Consider the following 21354-nt stretch of genomic DNA (forward strand, 5'->3'; position numbering starts at 1 on the left):
GTGAAGGCAATAGGCACATAAAACATTTCAAAATAAATAATTTTATCAATTAGTTGCCATTAACAAATAGATGTCTAAATTTTGTTGCGATGACATGACTTTATATTATTATCTTGAACCTTCCTGGGAAATGTATTTTAATTACAATAGAGCTTGTCTTTTCCAACTACCTGGAAAATTATATATTGGTTTAAAAATGTTGAGCCCCGGCCTGGTGCAGTAGCTCATGCTTGTAATCCCGGCACTCTGGGAGGCCGAGACAGGTGGGCAGGAGGTCCAGACCATCCTGGCCAAAATTGTGAAACCTCATCTCTTCTAAAATACAAAAATTAGCCAAGTGTGGTGGTGCGCGCCTGTAGTCCCAGCTACTCAGGAGGCTGAGGCAGGGGAATTGCTTGAACCTGGGAGGCAGAGGTTGCAGTGAGCTGAGATGGCACCACTGCACTCCAGCCTGGCAACAGAGTGAGACTCTGTCACAAAAAAAAAAAAGAAGAAAAGAAAAGAAAAAAATATTAAGCCCCTTTTCCTATTTAATTATAATAAAATTAGTTAACTCAATAATTCTCTCTTTTACAATTTGATTCCATGTAATTAGACCCAGAAAGTGCTTAACTTCTTTGCTATTGTTTGTAAGATCTGCAAGCTTAGTGAAATCTCCTGTACCTTATATGAACTCTCCCTTTTCTGATGATTTAAGATTAAAGGCTGCTTAGAAGGGGGAAAAAGAAAGTCAAAGTTAATCTTTCTCCTTTCTCTCCTCTTCAGCTACATCTACATCTACTACTGGGACAAGCCATCTTGTAAAATGTGCAGAGAAGGAGAAAACGTTCTGTGTGAATGGAGGCGAATGCTTCATGGTGAAAGACCTTTCAAACCCCTCGAGATACTTGTGCAAGTAAGAAAAGAAATCCTGTGTGTGGCTTATATCTATAACTGCTTGTTTCAGATGATTCTATGTCTCATGATGTATTGTTTCTTTTTTTCCAATTTTGTTGCATCATGTTGAATAATGCTGTTTTATATATAGAGTGTTTTAAAACATTCATATCATTTGTCATCACTCCTCTGTCATATCCAGAATTGTTTTTTGCTCTTTTCAATGTGTGTGATTTTTTTTTTTTTTTGCCGTTATTTATAATGTTGCTTTCTTTGTGGTTTTTCTTGTTGTGATTCAGAAAAGATGGGCAAATATCTTAGAGGCCTATAATTTTTGGTATCTACTTCTACATCCAATGTATCAATTAAGCTGTAAGATAATGTTGCTTTCTTATCCCAGTGATCACCCGCAAAATGAATAAGACAAGTAAAAGAAGCAGAAAGGCAGAAGATTATTGGCTGACATATGTCTGTTACACTTGGGATTGTCTTATTGTTTCATAACCATATTTTAAATGGACTTTAGATTTATATTGCTAGTAAAAAGAAAAGAAAAATGTAAATTACATGTATTTAGAAATCCATCGAGTGTGTATAGCATCCCTGTGGGTAGACAGCAGTGTTCTTTTATTCGTCTGTAGATATATCTAGAATAGCACTTTCTTTCCAATGACCTGAAAGAGTTGATGCACCACTAAGAAGTGTCCAGTTTATTCTGTCTCAATAGGCAGAGTAAGATAGTGATAGTATCAGTCAATTAAATATTTAAACCTTGTAGTAAAAACTAATAGGACTCATTCAAAAGCACATGTTTATTTTGCCATGTATTTTAAATCTGCTCTTGATATTTAGCCTATATGTGCTATATGGACTCATAATTTGATGTGGCCCTAAAAAGATATATAATGTTTTATTGAAATTATGAAAATACACATTTATTTTGCTGTTCACAAATAGCTGTATCCCAAAAGTGACGTATTTTAAAGGTTGTTCCTTAAAAAATGTAGTATAGAACATCTAATAAATTTTGCCAGCAGTCCCCAGCTGGAAACATGCAGTGGGGACATTGTTCTAAAGCAGCAATGCTTATTCTGAAGGAGGGAAAAACATTTTATTGTAATTTTTTTTTTTCATAGAATATTGGCATGTGACAAATCTTGACAAGGAAGAACAAGGCTGTTAGGGAGGCAATTGAACTGATAGGAGCAATTAGCAAAATGAAAAAGACAAAAGAAATAGTCAACTAGGTCATGTCTCTTTCACATCACAGAAATACTGTATAAATATTTAGGTGCCAATTCTAATAAAACCTTAATTATGTTCATAAGTAAAGAAGTGCATCTTAAAAGACGTATGTTTTAAAGACAAAAAAGAAAAATCGAAAATGCCATTTTGTAGGCCATGTTTTGCTGCTCTCTGAGCTGAGGTAAACTGGGCATGTCTGTGGTATGCCTGATGGGAGCTCATGGCTCTGAACAAGTACCTTCCAGAACTGCTTCCTTCTTGTACTCAAAAGCTCTCCTTTAAAGAGAGTAGATACAGTGTCAAGATAAGACAGGTTCTGGTGGTTGTATAGCTGATTTTATCAAAGACAGATAATTTGTAAAAGTAAATATAGTCTGTTAGAGCAAATAAAAGACTTGGAGCCAGAACAGAATTCAAATCTCAATTACTAAACATTTCTTTTATGGAAATAAATAATTTTTATAAGCCAAAGTGAAATGATAGGTAAAAGTCTTGCAGAAATATGAGTATGAGGACAAGTGCATGCCTGTAATCTCAGCACTTTAAGAGGCCAAGGCAGGCAGATCACTTGAGCCCGAGTTCAAGACCAACCTGGGCAATGTGGCAAAACACATTTGCTACAAAAAATGCAGAAGAACGATTAGCCAGGCATGGTGGCATGCACCTGTAGTCCCAACTATTTGGGAGGCTAAGGTGGAAGGATCACTTGAGCCTGGAAGGTTGAGCCTGAAGTGAGCCGAGATTGTGTCACTGCACTAAAGCCTGGGCGACAGAGTGAGATAGCCACACACACACACACACACACACACACACACACAGAGACACACACACACAGAGACACACACACAAAGTATAGAAAAGATCATCCCTTTTAGATCTGAATTATCTCATATGACTGTTTATTGTTTAAAAAGTAATGTTAGAGATTCACTTCTTGATCATTAAAATATTCAAATCTATATGCTTGCAGCAGAATAAAAATCTATCCGATTTAGTCTCTAGTTCTGCTGACTTGCTGTGAATACAGTACAAATATGAGACATCCCCATATTTATCATAGTAAATTGGGATGAACCAGCTTTTGAGTTTCCTGTAAACCTTTCTCTGATTGAAATAGAAAATGCCAGAAGCTGAGAATTGTAATCTATAAAACATGAGGTTCATTTGATATATGGGAAAACTTTGTTACATTTTCCTAATCTTAAGCATACAATGTAATTGTAGTTTAATAAATCTCCTTGAAAAAACATTTAAATTATAGTTCCTTAAATTCTTCTCCTTTTTAAACAATGTACCCATATTATCTATGTCTCATATTTTTACTTCTTCAGAAAAGCATCTGAGACCACTATATTTTAATTATCATAATGAAATATGATCATTTTTTCTCATCACTTTGCAAAGATTTACAAGCTGAGTGAGTACATATGATAGTTTCTGTATACCTCTAAGGAACAAAGGCAGTTCTTTTCCACATATTAATTTCAGCCATTCTTTAGCTCTCCCACGTCCAATACAAAACATGTAATCACATAAGTGCTGTTGTTTTTCCATTTTAATATTGCGCCAACAACTGTAATTTTTCTTCACTCAGCACAGTTTCTCGTTAAATTTTAAGCCTAATCTAGAATTAAAAACTTGCTATATTTTAAAACTCTTGAAGTGAAACATTTGGAACTCTTCTAGTAATTATTAAAGCCCCAAGCCATGAATGAACACTACGTCCCCCAAACTAATTGTCTAGTGGATCATTTTTGCCTTCTAGTTCTAAGAAAAATGTATCTTTTTTTTATTTTGCTAATTAGAATCTCTTAGGGAAGTGTTTTAAATTGTTACTGGATCTTATCAGAAAGAAAATCTTTGACATCTATAATTTTGATAACTTTTCCCCTTCTTTTGAATGGTGACTTTATTCATGCATTAAAACAAACCAGATCCTTGAGGGAAGAACTGGAGAATATATTCTACATACAAAATATTTCAAATTTTTCTTGTTAAATGAAACTTTTTATTTTTTTAAATTTTGTATGTGAAACATCTATAGCATTAAAAATAATTACTACTCAGAATTTAAACAAAGACACATATTATACTGTGTCTTATGATAATACATTGTTCACTAGACCACTTGAATAGAAACAGAAGACATAAAAATATTGCTCTGGCTCATCACGGTCCTGTCTATGAAGCCAGTTCATAGTTTCCATATGGTCTATCTGTCTAGAGCTAAGCATTGCTGAAGCATGAGCCACATCATTGAAAATCAGCTTTATCCCTGACTAAAGACATGACTCAGAAACACCACAAGCATGGAAGTTTCCAAGTAGTCTCTGGTCACCTAATCCGCTGTTGTCTTCTTGGGAGTTGAAGTAGAAGATTTTACAGCAATCCCTTTTGTCTCTCTGCTTAGAACAAGGTGTTTAGAATGGATTAAACATATTAACAGTGCAAATCTTCTCTGAGGAGAGTTTTCCAGATTGCTTGGACCTCCCCCTGGGGACTATGTGGGAATTTCAGTGGTGGTTCTCATCTTTTATATTTTTTTCTCTACAGCAATTTAAAATTTATTCTGTGGAAAAAAAAATAGTTACTAATCCAGATTATGTAAAGATGAGAAAAGAATCATTCCATTTTTACCCTCTGATGCTCTGTGTAGTCCTGTGGTTCAGAAAAAACAATATACATGAAATCGAACATGAAATTGTCCAGTTTTCCTCTTATGTCTTTTCTTTATTCTTGTATATCTGTTCTTCTGAATAGTTTCATTGGAGAACTACTTTGGAAGATATTGATGTGATTTTTTTAATCTAAAAATTATTTTATATTAGGCTGTGCTTGTAAGTCCAATATGTTGTCCAGTGGACAGATGTGCCTTCATCTGGAGGGGATTAGAGTTTAAAACTACCAATTTTGGTGAACAATCTTATGTCCTTTCACTTCAACTCTCTGGACAATATATTTATTTATAACATGAAGTTAATATGTTCTCCAAATTTCTTCCCAGGGAGTCAGTGCAATTAAATGAGTTCATTTCTGCTAAAGTACTTTTAACTCTGGGGAAGCAAAATTTATTTTTCCTTATAAGAAAAAGAAAATGGTAGTATTACATTCTCTCAGTAGACATTGGGAAAATATATACACCTGTTTTAACAGACTGTGTTATCATGTTTAATTTCTTTTTGTTGTTGTTGTCTTTGTTTTGTTTTGAGATGGAGTTTCACTCTTGTTGCCCAGGCTGGAGTGCAATGGTGTAATCTTGGCTCACTGCAACCTCCACCTCCCAGTTTCAAGCGATTCTTCTGCCTCAGCCTCCCAAGTAGCTGGGATTACAAGCATATGCTACCACACCCAGCTAATTTCTTGTATTTAGTAGAGATGGGGTTTCACCATGTTGGTCAAGTGGGTCTTGAACTCCTGACCTTAGATGATTCACCCACCTTGGCCTCCCAAAGTGCTGGGGTTACAGGTGTGAACCACCAGGCCTGGCCCATGTTTAATTTCTAATTCTTCATTTTATTTAAGACTAGCAGTTTTCTTGGTTTGTTAGGACCACCAAGTATCTTTATAACTTTTCTTTGACAGATCATTTAATGTTTCTGATCATTAGTTTCCTTATGCAAAAACAAAAAAACAAACTAAATTTGGAAAGATGGGCGGTATCTATAAACATAGACATTTATAATTGTGTATAATAATGTTTATGAAATCATGTAGGGAGCACTAAACACAGAAAGGAAAAACCAGTACCAGCCATTGCAAAAAAGAACCATATGGTAAAGACCAATGATGCAGTGAAGAAATTACACCAACCAACCAGGGCAAAACAACCAACCAGTAATAAAATAGCAGGGTCAAATTCACACATAACAATATTAACATTAAATTTAAATGGACTAAATGCCCCAGTCAAAAGACACAGACTGGCAAATTGGATAAAAAGCCAAGAACCATTGATGTGCTGTATTCAGGAGATCCATCTCACATGCAAAGACACACATAGACTCAAAATAAAGGGATGGAAGAAGATTTACCAAGCAAATGGAGTGCCNAGAAAATATAAGGTATGAGGTCTGATCTCTGAGAATTCAGTCTGTAAGAAAATGAAATTGCTAAAATAGAAAATCAGTGAGTGAATATATGATGGTATAATTTTGACTATTAAGATAATACTAATTTTAAAAAAAAGAAAGGAAAGACAGAAATAAGTTAGAGAAGACTTTTTAAATATAATCATTTATGGAGTCTTTCCTTTATACCAGGAAGGTTTTGTGGTTATAGGAATTCTTTCCATGAGACACAATGACATGCAGCTTCATTCTAGAAAGTAAAGCAAATGAACAAAATAAAAGAACTGAATTAAACAGTGGAGCCACTTAATGACCTCTGAAGGCCAGGCAGAGGACTTTGGGCACTGTGATAGCTAATAGGGAGCCATAGTAACTTCTGGAACAGAAAAGTGGCACCATAGACATAGCAGATATTTAGGGAAGCGAGTCTTCCATACAGGCTAAAAGAAGTCTGGGGACTAAGTAAGATGGGAAGAGAAAGTGAAAGACATCAAAGACGCTAGCTAAGGTTAACATTTTATAAAATACTGACACAATGATGCTGATGATAATAACTTTTATAATATGTATTAGTAGCTGGATTAACATAATTAAACAAAGGAGCGACACTACAAGCTCATGGTTGTGTTCCGCAGTCTCGTCATCATGGCTGCAGAAAGAGAAATTTGGAAGAGATAAACAGGATATATACCGGGTTAGAGCTTTTAGTCCATAAGAGCACACTGCTGACTCCAATCCCAGCCTGGAGGAGTTCTTTCTTCAGAATGGGTGTTACACTTGCTTGTAGTACTTCTCTGTTCTTGAATATTGTAACATTTAACAAATACAGACAGCATTTGTGAGAGCAAGTGGTGGAACTTGTGTGGATCTAGATAATGAGCTCTTTAGATAGCTGCATCTATTTCTTTCATGTCCTCATGTATCTAGAATCCTACTATGTGCTTATGAGAAATTTATTAACTCGTTTAGACTTTAAAGGTAGAGTTGAAGCAAATTCTTTAGCTTTTATAGGAATCAGTTTGGGCGTAGTTTTGCCTAAAATCAGATGCATTGACTAAGTGTTCTGAATAGCTTAATTCCTCTCTTATAAAAATCAGCTGGGCAGCTTTATACATTTATTGAGCTCCTATGAGACAGGCTCTGTGCTCATGCCATGGATAAAGTCATAAGCAAAACCCATACTTGTCTTTGCCTGATGGAGTCTGTAGGCTACTGCAAGTGACAATCATGTTTCATATAATTAATTGAATTATAAATCACAGGTTTACCAAGGGCTATGAAGGATATTTAGTGAGCTAAGGGAGTGTGCAATGAAAGACCTAAGCTAGTCAGAGGCAGACTCTGCTCTGTGGAAAAAAGAATTAAAGTATGCAGTCATACTCTTGAGATGCATATAGTCAATTTAAAATAAAATATTTCACTGTGTGTATATACTACATTTTCTCTATCCATTCATCTGCTGGTGAACACTTAAGCTGATTCTGTAACTTGGCTATTATGAATAGTGGATTTTTTATAACTTGCCTACTGTGAATAGTGGATTTTATAACATGGCAATTGTGAATAGCGGATGAGTATTTTAGCTTGATTGATTTAATTATTCCACATTGTATTCATAAATCATAACATCACTTTCCACCCCATAAATGTCTACAATTGCAAATTTTCAGTTTACAGGAAAACAAATACAATATTTTGAAATATTTATATTGAATGATTTAAGGAAAAAGTGAATATTTAGATGTTTTATCAGAGAATGAGGCTGGTGAAGCGGATAGAGCTATAGATCCCCTCACCACCCCTAAGCTGTTTGATGAGACAGGAAAACTTCCTCCAGAGAGGAAAACCAAACCACAAATTAGCAGTCGATATGTCATTGTGTCACAGTGACGTGGAGATATATGGGATGTAGATTGATCCCATATCCGATGAAATTGTTTGACTCCCAGCTTAAGAATTCATCATGTAGAGTAAACATGGGCAAGGGTTTTGTCTGCAGATGAGCATTTCAGAACAAGCTGTGCAAACAGAGATTTAGGAAGGGCAACAAGGTTCAAACAAGAAGTTAATTCACAAACACTGCCACCCTCATTATTGGGATTGCATGTCCTGGACATTGAAAAACAACATTTGAAAAGCCAGGACAACTTAGATTTGTTTTGTTTTGTTTTGTTTACTCAGCATTTACCCATGAGTCTAGTGTGGCCACTCTCTGTATCCTCTTATCTCATGGATTGGAAAGTAGTCCCCAGATTATAATTAAAAAGAAAATGGAAGATATGTACAGTCTGAACAGTGGTAGGGAGATATAGGTTGGATCTGAAGGAAACATTACTGGAACATTTTATATTGAATATTTTCTTTAATGATGTTAAAGAGGGCATTCCCTTGGGGAAATAAATGTCTTTTGCAGATGATGCTAGAAAGAACACTAAAACACAAATTAGAAAAGCATATACAAACCTCAAGAAATTTCACCTAAAGGTAGATAACAGAATGAGGTTCATCTTGGAAAAATGCAGACTAATAGTAACAATACATTTGGGAAAGAATAATCTACAATGCAGATACTCAGCCAGCGAGTGGGTGAGTTCTGGACAGAATGCTGAGCAGGCTAAGAGGTGAGAAAAGTCAGTGTTTGCAACATGATACTGTAAGAAAACAGACCAGCACAGTTGGAGTTGGCGTAGACACTGCCACCTCGAGTTTACCCAGAGGAAACAAAGGCTTTGGTGTCTGATGCTTTCTCACCAATATTCCTTGATATATATTTGTTGACATTTCCATCATTTAATTTTGTAAACATAGACATCAAATAATTTCAAATACCACAGCTAGTATTGAGGAAGAACAGATAGGACTTTTCATTTTTTGACAAGGTATTCTTTAAATTGTCCAAATATTTCACGGCAGAGTGATGACTAGATGGAGAGGATGTATCCGCTGCATTTTTTTTTCTTCTCCTTCCTGATCAAGGGAGAATTTGATGAAAGTGAAGCTGAGAAATGAAGGAAGAGAAAGGATATCTAAGGACGGTTTATAAATTGACCCTAAATACGTAGTTTATAAAATTAGCCAACCCTAACCAGAAGTTTCTTGGGATCCATGAATATCTTTGAATATGTTTAGAATCTCCACCAAAAAAAAGGGAAATAATTTATTCAATTGGAATATACAGGATACACCAAGCATTAAATTGATTTCAAAATATGTGCATCTATGATTGATTGCATAGTAAGCATATCAGGATATTAATAGTGTATTGAAGTTATTATTAACCAGTTTTTATTATACTGGTACTGGGCAGAAATTTGGTTAGTAGAATGCACTGCTTTATTGAATCCTAAGTAAACTGATATTTCACTAACAGTATTTAAATTCAAGATAACAGACTTACTTTTAAAGAATCATAGGAACTTTTCCAAATCGCAAACACAATGTTGAAGAGTTTTATTGGAGGGAGAAAATATGTGAGAAGGATACAGGGAGTTTCTGTAAAAATTATTTGAGGCCAGGCATGGTGGCTAACACCTGTAATCCCAGCACTTTGGAAGGCCAAGGTTTGTGGATTATCTGAGGTCAGGAGTTCAAGACCAGCCCAGCCAACATGGGGAAACCCCATCTCTATTAAAAATACAAAAGTTAGCCAGGTGTGGTGGTGCACATCTGTAATTTCAGCTACTCGGGAGACTGAGGCAGGAGAATCACTTGAACCTGGGAGGCAGAGTTACAGTGAACCGAGATCGTGCCACTGAACTACAGCCTGGGCAGCAGAGAAAGACTCCATCTAAATAAATAAATAAAATTATAAAAATAACAGATACATATTCAAGATTGACTTGTACTTGGCAAATCAATTGACCATATGAATTTTTTTTTTTTTTTTTTTTAGATGGAGTCTGTTGTCCAGGCTGTATGCAGTGGCGCAATCGTGGTTCACTGCATCCTCTGCCTCTAGTGTTCAAGTGATTCTCCTGCCTCAGCCTCCCAAGTAGCTGGCATTACAGGCGACCATCACCATGCCCAGCTAATTTTTGTATTTTGGTAGAGATGGGGTTTCACCATGTTGGCCAGGCTGGTCCCGAACTCCTGACCTCAAGTAAGCTATCAGCCTCAGCCTCCCAAAATGCTGGAATTACAGGCTTGAGCCACCATGCCTGCCTGAAAGTATCTTTTGATACAATTCTTGATCAGATGTGGATACTGTGGTCTGATCTTAAGTTCATTTTCACAGACATTTTGTGAGAGTCCTTTATGGATCAGGTACTGTGCTAGGCATTAGAGATACAAAATGATCAGAATGTGATCACTGTCTGACAGAATGTGATCAGTGTGTCACAGATCATCACAATACAGATAAGTGCAGTGAAAGAGATCAGGATAGGTTGCAGTGCAGGAGCCAAGCCAAGAGTCAAGTAATTCTCCCCAGAGCATAGAAGTGGGTGATGGGGAGGTGGGAGGCAGGGAAAGAGTGATGCCCAAGTTCAGACAAAACTGTAAATTTTCACCCCATTAATAACAAATATAGAACAAACATGATCATGTTAAGAGCAAATACTAAAATTTTTAAAAACCCTGATTTCTACCTTCTAACCTGATTAATGAAACAAATGGTGTATATGTATACTTATGTATGTCTATATATGTATACACACACGTATATATATTTAAAGCTACAACAAGTACTTATTATTCAGATCCTTAGATTATTCTAAGACATAAAATTCTTGGAATTTGCTCAATCCTATGCCAAAGCTTATTGTTCAAAATCAGGTTTGATTTACTGTTACTCTTATATTCAGGAAAGTGATGGATTGGGTGCTTAACATGCAATGTTAATAATAGAAATGTATCAGAAGCCAGATAGTCTCCCTAGCCTGTTAGAAGTAATTCCATAGAATTTCACAGACGTTTTAGATCCGCTGGGTTTTCATTTGCATAGGTTTTCTCTACACAATCAATTCAGTGTGCAGTTTGCTTATGCAGAAGCTATCTCAGTTTCCGCTTTTCCCTTCCATCCCATTTGGCAACAAATTTAAATGTCTGTGAAGGGTACATCCTTTTGTTGCTGATCGCTTGTGTTGCTTCGGCACTTGCAATTTGTTTTACCTCAACGATTGTCTTAAAATCCATTTTATCTAAAAGGATTTTTAGAAGTCCTCGAGTTCTATCGTCCCTGACTGGTAATGCATTCAGAAGATATGCTGTCAGGGCTTTCTAACGGTGATTCCATGTGTTAGGATAAGTATGGTTTCCCAGAACCTTAGTAGAAAAAGAGGTCTTTGATACTCACTTAATTACATTTCTTCATTTTATCACTGAGAAAAAGGAGGCCCAGTAAAGCCAAAGAGCTTGTCCATGTCCAAACAGCAAGATACCACAGTGCCAAGAGAGAGGGCCTTTGTCTCCCTCTTCCCAGTTCAGAGAACCTTAGGTCTTGGACTTTAATCTACATCCAAATCTCTTAGGGATCTGTTAAAATGAAGATTCTTATTCAGTAGTTGCAGGATGTGCTAGCATGTTCCTAAGAGATGCTGCTGCTGCCGGTCCTGAGTAATAACAGCGTCTTATACACTAAGAAACAATGCTGAGAAAATTCATCTCCCAAATGAAGATAGACACTAACAGATAGTTCTGGTTGAGAAATAGCTGGCAATTCTAAAAACTTACTTGCATACCTCAAGTAGTTCTAGTGTTACTGCGCCCAGTATTCCATGTGATTTTATAATAGAGATAAGCCATCATCTCATGTTAGTTTCCTAGGAAACATCATGTTAGAAGTTCATAATAATTACAAAATAGATTGGTAGGATTTCTGACTACCTTTACCTAGTTGTCCTGTGCCCTCTGATCACAGAACTGTTTATAAGATACATAATGACGATTTACTTATAAAGCCTCCTTTCTCTTAAGGAACTCATGATTTGTCAGCTATTTGTTAATTTCATGATTCTTACTCACATAAGGGCATTTTCTGCCATGGCAATTGTGTAGTGTGTGTGTCCTACACACACACAAAGTGTTCACATATCTTACACCATGTTCTTTTGTGAGAAACAAGTGGATTATTGTGTGTTCAATGTGAGAATTTTAACTTTTATCAAGAATGCAAAGAAGCAAGACTAAATGATAATTATTGAATACATCATTACTTCTGGAATCACCTGCGTTAATTATAGGGTATGTCTATATGAACTTACATTCCTGGTAGAGAAACAAATAAAAACCCCATTTACTTCAGACATTATTTTGTCAAATAGGTTATATTTTAAAGTTATTTATATAAGAACATGAAAATGTTCTTATTGAAGTATGAGAAATGGTGTCTTTTTGAGAAATAACCCAATCTCACACCTTATACTTCTTATTGACGTATTTTTCTAGGTAGCTCTTCCTCTATTCCCTGCAGCAAAAATATTCTAAGCAAAAATCATCAGTTCATTTATATGAAGGTGTTTCCAAGAGTTTAAAGGAGCTATATCAATATAAGATGTTTGCCATTTAAGCTTAAACAAGTACTCACAAAGCCAAAAATCTGGAACTACTAGTATTTTATCTTGCAGGCCATTTTCATAAAATAAGAAAATTACATATACCAAGTCACTTGGTAATATGGCTTGAAGGGAAATGAAATTACACTGATATTAGTAACAATGAATAGTTTTGTTCATATCTCTTTGATGCCAAAAATATAGTATATATTCTTATTTACTCTGTAGAGAATAGGGTTGTGTGAAAATCGCTAGGTATAAGCTACCAGAGCTAACTCAGATAGGCTCTTTGCATGAAGATTACTGTATAGATGAACGATTAATAATAATTAGGACTATGGATGTTGAGGATTCAAAATGATCATCTTTTTTCTGTAAGTATATAGCTTCCTAGAATCTTTAGTGACCCTTTTTATTAGAGGACGATATTTTAAAAATCAATGCTATTTAAAATGTTTTAGGTATTAGAGTAACAGCTACCAAAAAAACAGCAATTATAAAGAACTTCCATATTCAAGCACAGCCCCATTGCTTAAGACCTTAATATTGTATCAAGATTCTAGAATTTTGATAGGTAAATATATGTGAGGGAATAACATGTAAATTTCATACAGTTTTTAAAATAGTTTTACCTTAAATGCAAAATGACATGTGTGAAGTACTTCTGCCTAAGAATAACTGATCTGAATTTTAAAATGTATTTTCTTTGATTTGGGATAATGCAATTAGGTGAAATCTGTCTTGATAACAATGTGTTTCCAGTATCTTTGAACACTGAAAACAAGAGTTTATTTGTAATATCTTTTTTTAAAAAACAGGGAATGCACATTTTCTTGTCAGTAATCATTATAGTGTGAAAGTAATTGAATTCTGTCATTTGATGACGTACAACATAAAACACTTATGAAATAAATACAAAATTGAAATACATATATGAAAGAAAAAGTTCAAGGTCATTTATTGATAAGAGACAGGGATGAAATCATGTTAGTGCTTAACAAAACCAGTGTTTTAACATAGTGAGAATCACTGATCCGTGGCAAATAGGGTCATGCCAAAGGGAAATTGATAGCTCTCCAGGCCGTGCCGCCTCTTATTCCACATTTCAGCTTCACTCTAGTTAAATTTCAGTTAACCTATCATTTGAGGACTGAAGCAAACAACAGCAAAATCTGTAACCCACAGTTTTCGTGGGACATGGTTTCTAAATGTTGTGTCTTTTCTTTTCTTTATGTTGCTTGGTACCAGATCATTTTTAGGAATCTCCATATTCCATAGGAGGAAAATTGCCAGTCTGAAAGCTCAGTGTCTTTAGCATTTTTTTGCTTACCACATTTTTGCCCTCTAGGTGCCAACCTGGATTCACTGGAGCAAGATGTACTGAGAATGTGCCCATGAAAGTCCAAAACCAAGAAAGTATGTTAAAATAATCTGAAATTTGCTTTCTCCCCAAACTACAGCAACAATCACTACCACTTGGTGCTTTTACAGCTCAGTTGTAACTGATTCATTTTGTTCTAATTATGGCTTAACCACTCAAGGCATAAACCCCTCCAGTATTACCTTATGTAACTCTCTCAAAATGGGTCCCTAAGTCATCAATTTATAAGAATGGCCAGTCACAATGGCCCATGATGCTGACAAACCATTGCAGGCAAGCCAACCAAGAACATTTTCTCCCGCATATATGACCAAAGTCATCAAATGGAAAACTGACATGAATACAACATCAGGTTTCATTTTAAATGGTTCCCTTTGAAAGAAGGCAACCACTTAAAATGCTGGGGTCTTTCCATCATACCAACTTAAGAACTGCATTCTGTCCAAATTTTCAACCATTTGGGGGAAGTGCCAGAGCCTGAAAGCCATGATCAGGGCAAAGATTCGGTTCCTGAGGGTGAACCCACCAAGTTTCAGTCAAATGACACTGAGGAGCTTCTTTCTAGCATATATTCACCTCTTCTCTTTTTCTCTGTTTTTTCTACCATTGTTTTTTTGTTTCTTCTCTCAGGTGCCCAAATGAGTTTACTGGTGATCGCTGCCAAAACTACGTAATGGCCAGCTTCTACAGTACGTCCACTCCCTTTCTGTCTCTGCCTGAATAGGAGCATGCTCAGTTGGTGCTGCTTTCTTGTTGCTGCATCTCCCCTCAGATTCCACCTAGAGCTAGATGTGTCTTACCAGGTCTAATATTGACTGCCTCTGCCTGTCGCATGAGAACATTAACAAAAGCAGTTGTATTACCTCCTCTGTTCGCGACTACTTGGCTCTGAGAGACTAATAGGTGTGTGAGGCTCCGGATGTTTCTGGAATTGATATTGAATGATGTGATACAAATTGATAGTCAATATCAAGCAGTGAAATTATAATAAAGGCATTTCAAAGTCTCACTTTTATTGATAAAATAAAAATCATTCTACTGAACAGTCCATCTTCTTTAAACAATGACCACATCCTGAAAAGGGTGTTGCTAAGCTGTAACCGATATGCACTTGAAATGATGGTAAGTTAATTTTGATTCAGATGTGTTATTTGTCACAAATAAACATAATAAAAGGAGTTCAGATGTTTTTCTTCATTAACCAAACAGTTTGCACTGAGGCATTTTAAAAAGAAAGCACCAAGTAGGAAAATTAAAAGCAAACATTTCACAGCAAATGAGATATCCTGGCTTCTGTTTATGTTGCTTAAGGAACAAGTAATTCAGGGCTAGTTTAAACAATTATTTATTTATGTTAGCATTTCTTTATGTTAAAAGTAATTTAGAATAAAATAGTTACTGTTATTTGTTTAAATATTTATTATTTTGATACATAACAGTTCAACTACAAGATATATGTATATATTTTACGTAAGTTAGAACTGGGACATTTGAATAGATGTTCGTGACTTCATGAAATTTTGGACTGCATTCCGTAAATACACAATTCACATTGTATATAATTACATGGGTAACCAAGCCATGTATTTGTCCTCTTGTGAACTGAGTTTGTAAGTTCTGATTCTGGAGCTTTCAGAACATTGCATTTGAAATGGATATCATATAGTTATCCATGTAGATGAAAGAATGGCAATTTTTTTCTGTAAAGATTCATGGAGCAAATATTTTAGGATTTGTGGTGACACCATCACTGTCACAACAACTCAAACCTACTATTGTAGCATGAAAACAGCTACAAACAATGCATAAAACTGATGTGCATGAATTGGTTCCATTAAATCTTTATTTACAAAAGCAGATAGTGAGCTGGGTTTGTCAACCACTGATTTATACTGTCAGTTGCTCACCCGAAAAATATGTCACATAGCTTACCGCAGTTTAAATTCACCTAACGTAAGAAACAGTGATACAAGCTGGTTATTTACGGGTCCTAACAGAATCAAATTTACCCTTGTTCTGATGCATGCAGAGAATAAGCTTCTGTAATCCTTGTTAATTGTCACAGAAGTTTCCAGAATAAATTCTGTAATGTATTGTGGTGAGATTAGACCCATAATATGCAATCATTTATTTAGGGAGGTAAATACTACCTCCTACATATCAAAGACAACTTCCTAGGCCATTTTCTGTTGTGAAAAATTAGAAAATTGGCATTGCAAAGTTTCCAAACACTCTCCACTTTATTCACAAACATTTAAATAATGTGCATTAGTAGGCAGAATTTTTGTATCCACAGCTAAAGCGAATAGCTTGATTTAATTTTTAAGTTAATTTTTTAAAGAAAGGAAAGAAAATAAAAATAAAAGAGGAAAATTGAATGTTATTTAATACCTTAAAGCCATTTCTCTTAGAAATGTGTATTTATATTCAAATGACATAGATTCAACAAATCCGTGTGACTGGATAAATACAATAAAATCATACTTTAGATTTGAATGAAAATTCTGATCCCTTAAGTTGCACTTAAATTTTTGGTGTTAGAGTTTTATTGCACCTTGACGGCAATGTTCAGGCGCTATATAAACAAAACCATTAAAAATGAAGCTATTTCCCAGCATAATTAATTATGCAGTTAGATCGGACAGTAGTAACTAGAGAAAATATTTTCAACTTTTCTTTTAGACCGTTTTCTTTTTCAGAAGATGTCAGTTTAAAATAGCCACTATGTATTTGTGAAGTTCATAGTGTGATTTTAAATAAGTTCTTTAGTATGCTTTCAATACCATTTTGGGACGACATCCAGGAAAGCAGCATTCATATTTAACCTGATTTAATGAAGATTGATTGCACATTTATGAACAATATATGTAATGGCTGTGCAGCAGAGATGCCTCATGTCTGGAAAAGCAAGAGCTTCCAATCAGAAATTGCTTTCCAGTTGTTGTCTTACTCAGAGTTAATGTTCTAACCTCTGTGTCTTAAATTTTCAGTTTTTATCTCTGCAAACCCCTACGTAGAAGGCAGAAAAATAAATTTGTGCTGCTCTAAGAACTTTATGTTCAAGCAGCAGTGAAAGCCAGAAAAAGGAGAGAGAATGTCACCATAGTGACTGTTTTAAAATTTAATTGTTTGTAGTCTTAAAGTCTGGAAAACATAAATTTTGAACACAAACTGGGAAAAGACAGTCCCCAGCTTCAAAGAGAAACATTCAAAACTTATCAAACTGCATTTTCAGTTGAAGAGTAACATTCTAAATAGATAATTTTTTTAAGTTTATTAGCATAAAATTTACATTATTCAGATTTGATACGACGACTCTGGTCAGAATGTCCAGTGGGGCATTTCTTGATTTATAAAAACTGACTTCAAATATAAAAGAAAGGAACTAATGTATATTTTATAAGGCAGCCATTTGCCTTGAAATAAAAGATTATAGTACTTTCTAGGAAAATATTTTCAAGTTTAGTCAGCTTCAAATTTGACCTAACTTGACACAGAATTCCTAGTTGAAAAAATTGTGTTCATCAATATGTGATGTGGGGTGTGTGTGTGTTTGTGTGTGTGTGCACACATTTGCATGTGTATACAGGTGCTCCATAATCGATGTATAGACTTTATGGAGGACAAAAGAAAAAGCACTCACGCTTTCAATAGTTAGGGGCAGTACAGAGCAAGTTATGTCATATATAAACTAACATATAGGACCTAATTAGAGAATAGCTCAAATTTAGAATATTTTAAAAGATTCTAATTTTGGAATTTTTAGGAACATTTTTCACACTAAGTAAATTTAGCAGATATCCTTAAAAGTAGTTTTGAATCACAGGTTACAAGTGCATCCATCATTTGCATGGATTTCTTAATGTTTTAAAAACCTGTTGAAATTATTCTTATTTATCAAATGTGTATCTTCTAACAGTAGAATAAAGGAACATTTTACCTGTGACAAAATTGCCATAAATTCCAACCGAGTGTTAGTGAGATTTCACTGTGTGTGTGTTTTGTGAGTGTGCTTATGTGTGCATGGAAGTTGGAACTAAGGAGAAAGTCTCCTGTTAACATTTCAAAGGGCCCAGTGACACTACGGATTGGCATATGTGAAAAAAAAAAACTATCTCCATTTTATTAAGGTAAGTCTAAAATTAAAAGACACTAAATTGGTCCTGTTTAGAATTAGCATTGACAGAACTCCTTTAGAAATCTCAGCGGTACAGAAAGTCAAGACTTTAAGATTTTAAGTCTTTGAGATGATTTGCATAAACAGGCCCAAGTTGTTAAAGAATAAAATCCTAAATGTCTTCAGATTTTAACAGAAACCACAATTGCATGGGTATATAATTTTTTGCAAAAGAAAGTTTTCCTATTGTTCTTTTCCTTAATGCAATTGAAAATTTAAATTAACCTACGGGTTAATCAGTTTTCCTCCAGCAATTATAAAATCCTAAGACAAAGGAGTAGGGAGTCAACATTTAATAGTTTCTGAAGACTTAGATTTAAATTAATTTTTTATATTGCTCAGAGCACAGCAGGAAATCACATGTAGAAAAGGAAACTAGATTGTTGACAGTAAACTTTGTGTTTTTGAATTATTAATTTAATTTGAAAAATGTAGTGGGTAAGCAGAAGTTCAATAGGAAGCCTGTGATCCTTAATGAGCTCAGGCCAACATTAGATTAAGTAGAACAGATAGAAAGTAATAACCTCTTCATAAAATGAAAAGTGCTTGTGTATTCTGCTTTTTTTTTTTTTTTTTTGACTCAATGAGAGAAATGTAGCTACCAATAGTAAAAATAAATTAGAGCAGTATTTGCTCTGGGTCTAGAATGACTGATGCATGTTTCCTCTGCTTGTTTCCTTGCTAGGGCTTATGGCCAGAAGAGATTCCAGTTTTAAGTACCAATTTCCCATTGAATTATTTGAAATTGGAGCTGCCTGATATGAATGACTTCCTGTGAAATGAAATTCTAGTTAGGCTGACAGACTTACCTATAAAACTGTAAATGCAGTAATATGTATGCATGGGCATGCTACTAATTTTATTGAAGACTTAACCAAGCTTTCTATGCAACTAACATAGATCACGAGCAGTGTTCACGTAGGCATGGAATCCTGACTCTCTGGAAAGAGTTTCTGTAGACATCGCTTGATTTTAACCCTTAAATTATTACTGACTGGTAGGAGGAAAAGGCAAGAGAGGGAGGGGGTTCTAGAAAGAAAAGCTGGGTCCCATCTTCATGGAAATGAGTAAGGAAATTGATTATTGACTTCCCTGGAAAATGAATGTTTTCATGTTGATGTTCCAAAGTTTGTATGAAGAAAGCAAATGGGAGAAAAATGACCAATTTTTGATCAATTGAGTGTTGCACAGAGGCAAGAGAAATTTATTTGGATCTGAATAAATTATTTTGCTGTGAACATTGTGCAGCCAAATTAACCCTAACTAAATCCGCTAGCTTTTAATTTATGAAAAATTTAAGTTATTTGCTTCTGTATACTGGACCCAAGGCAGAGGAAACTATTATATATAATGCTTCCCATTATCCTTGTTACGCAGTGTACTTTTTGACATGGGTGTGTGTGTGTGTGTGTGTGGGTGTGTGCACACACACCCCCACACACACACACACACACTTTTTAAAAATTTAGGAAGTTTCATTTCCTTAAAGGGCAGCAAGTTTTTAAGTTTCCAAGTATCCCCAGAGCTTACAGAGTTTTTCTGGCTATGAAATTAGCCAAGAGTAAATGAGAATACAGTAAGTGGCCTAAGGTCCATCTCTTGATGTGTCTGCTACCTAAGTTGTTAAACCCCTTTTGCTGTTAGTCAACCTATTTCTTGGCTCCTTTACTCCCCAGGGATGTCCAGTGAGGCATGTGTTTGTTTAAAAAATATTTTGTTAATAAAAAATTACCGTGTCCAAAGGCACTAAACAGGTCCACAGCAGAGGCAGGACCCGAAACCAAGATGATTCCAGCACACTCATCTCCTGCTTTTTCCCTGTCTACATGAGGTACTTTTACCATGCCCAAATGCAAGTTTTCATAAGAGAAACACCCCTCCAGTGCATTTTTTCAAAATTAAGAGATACCTTGCCATATCATTGGATAGGCCTCGTACGTCTAGAGGCAGTGATCAAAGAAAGAAAATATAGATCTCAGTTGATATCTCTCTTTCCTACCTACTTCCTGACCAAACAAACATGCATGTGCATGTGCACATTCACACAGAGAGAAGGGAAGTCCTAGAGCCTTCCACATCATGAAATTTGATTATCTGTTTCTGTTTTGAGAATGAAAAGTGTCATCCCTGGAGATTTTTTATTTTGCCCTCATTTTCCCCCACTTCCTCAGTGGAGTCTCTGCAGGTTCTGCTGTTCTTGCAATCCTGGAGTCTCTGGAGTCCCAGCTGCCAGGATTGCTTACTGTTGGCTCATTCCTTTGAGTCCCTTTCTCTGGGCAGCCCTGCAGGTCCTCTGAGTGGCTGTGTGCATGGGAGTCCAGCATTCTGGAGGGATGATCTAGCTGGTTCTCTGTTATTTAAAGGAGTAACAAGTTAAGATGAAAGACCTGAGAATTGGATCTTTCCCACTTAATTTTTTTTTCTTACAGTTTTAAAAAGTGAGGCATTGAATTGCCCAATGCCACACAGAACTTATATGAGAAAAACTAGGAATCTGCAGTGTCCTAAGCCTATGTTTGGGGTTTTGAGGCAGAAGTGTTTGTTACTTTCTGTGAATGAAACAGAAAAGTGATGAGGAAAGTGGACGATTAGGAGAAGTAAAAGAGATACAGCTAAGAAAATAAATACATAACCAATGAGCAAGAAGTATTCGAGACCAACTACCCACAAGCAATGAAAAAATCCAAGTCCAACCTGATAACATTTTTCAGACCAAATTACCATCCTCTTGGCTTCTGCTCCTGCCTCTGCCAGTGTGTGTTAAAAAAGAATTTCACCTCCTTGGAACTTTGCTTCTGCCTTTTAAAAAAAGGAATTAAATAGTATCAAATGCCTTTTCTGATTTTAAAAATAATCTTTCCATTCCCAAACAAGGAAATAGTAAAGGGGATAGTTCAGTGACATAACTTCTCCCTCAGTAAGGTCTTTTAAGGGTTAATAAAGGTATAGTGTGCTGGTATTTTGCACACCTCGTAAAAAGAGACGTTCCCTATGTGCACTCACAGAGGCATACCTGAGCACTGCTTCTTAACCACGCACCATTTGTCTGGTTCAATGTGCACGCACAGAGAGCCATAATAGTCATGTGTAATGTGTTTTGGAGTGCAGTGTAATGCT

General features: G+C 35.6%; 1 protein-coding gene across 18 annotated transcripts in view; it reads left to right on the forward strand.

Annotated features, from left to right (window-relative positions):
- The window catches only part of NRG1 (neuregulin 1), a 1133309-nt gene that overhangs the window by 1093366 nt on the left and 18589 nt on the right, over positions 1-21354 (forward strand). For 11 of the 18 annotated variants that reach the window (XM_037741063.1, XM_037741067.1, XM_037741074.1 and 8 more), the window contains 2 exons: positions 766-895; positions 14691-14749. In XM_037741063.1, coding sequence (XP_037596991.1) covers positions 766-895; positions 14691-14749 — 189 coding nt within the window. Of the gene's footprint in view, positions 1-765; positions 900-14027; positions 14096-14690; positions 14750-21354 lie in introns of those variants that run through there. The other 7 variants (XM_017534988.2, XM_017535006.2, XM_017535012.2 and 4 more) reach the window with 2 other exon arrangements.

Source organism: Cebus imitator, unplaced genomic scaffold, assembly GCF_001604975.1.
Source record: "Cebus imitator isolate Cc_AM_T3 unplaced genomic scaffold, Cebus_imitator-1.0 Scaffold5, whole genome shotgun sequence".
Lineage (NCBI taxonomy): Eukaryota > Metazoa > Chordata > Mammalia > Primates > Cebidae > Cebus > Cebus imitator.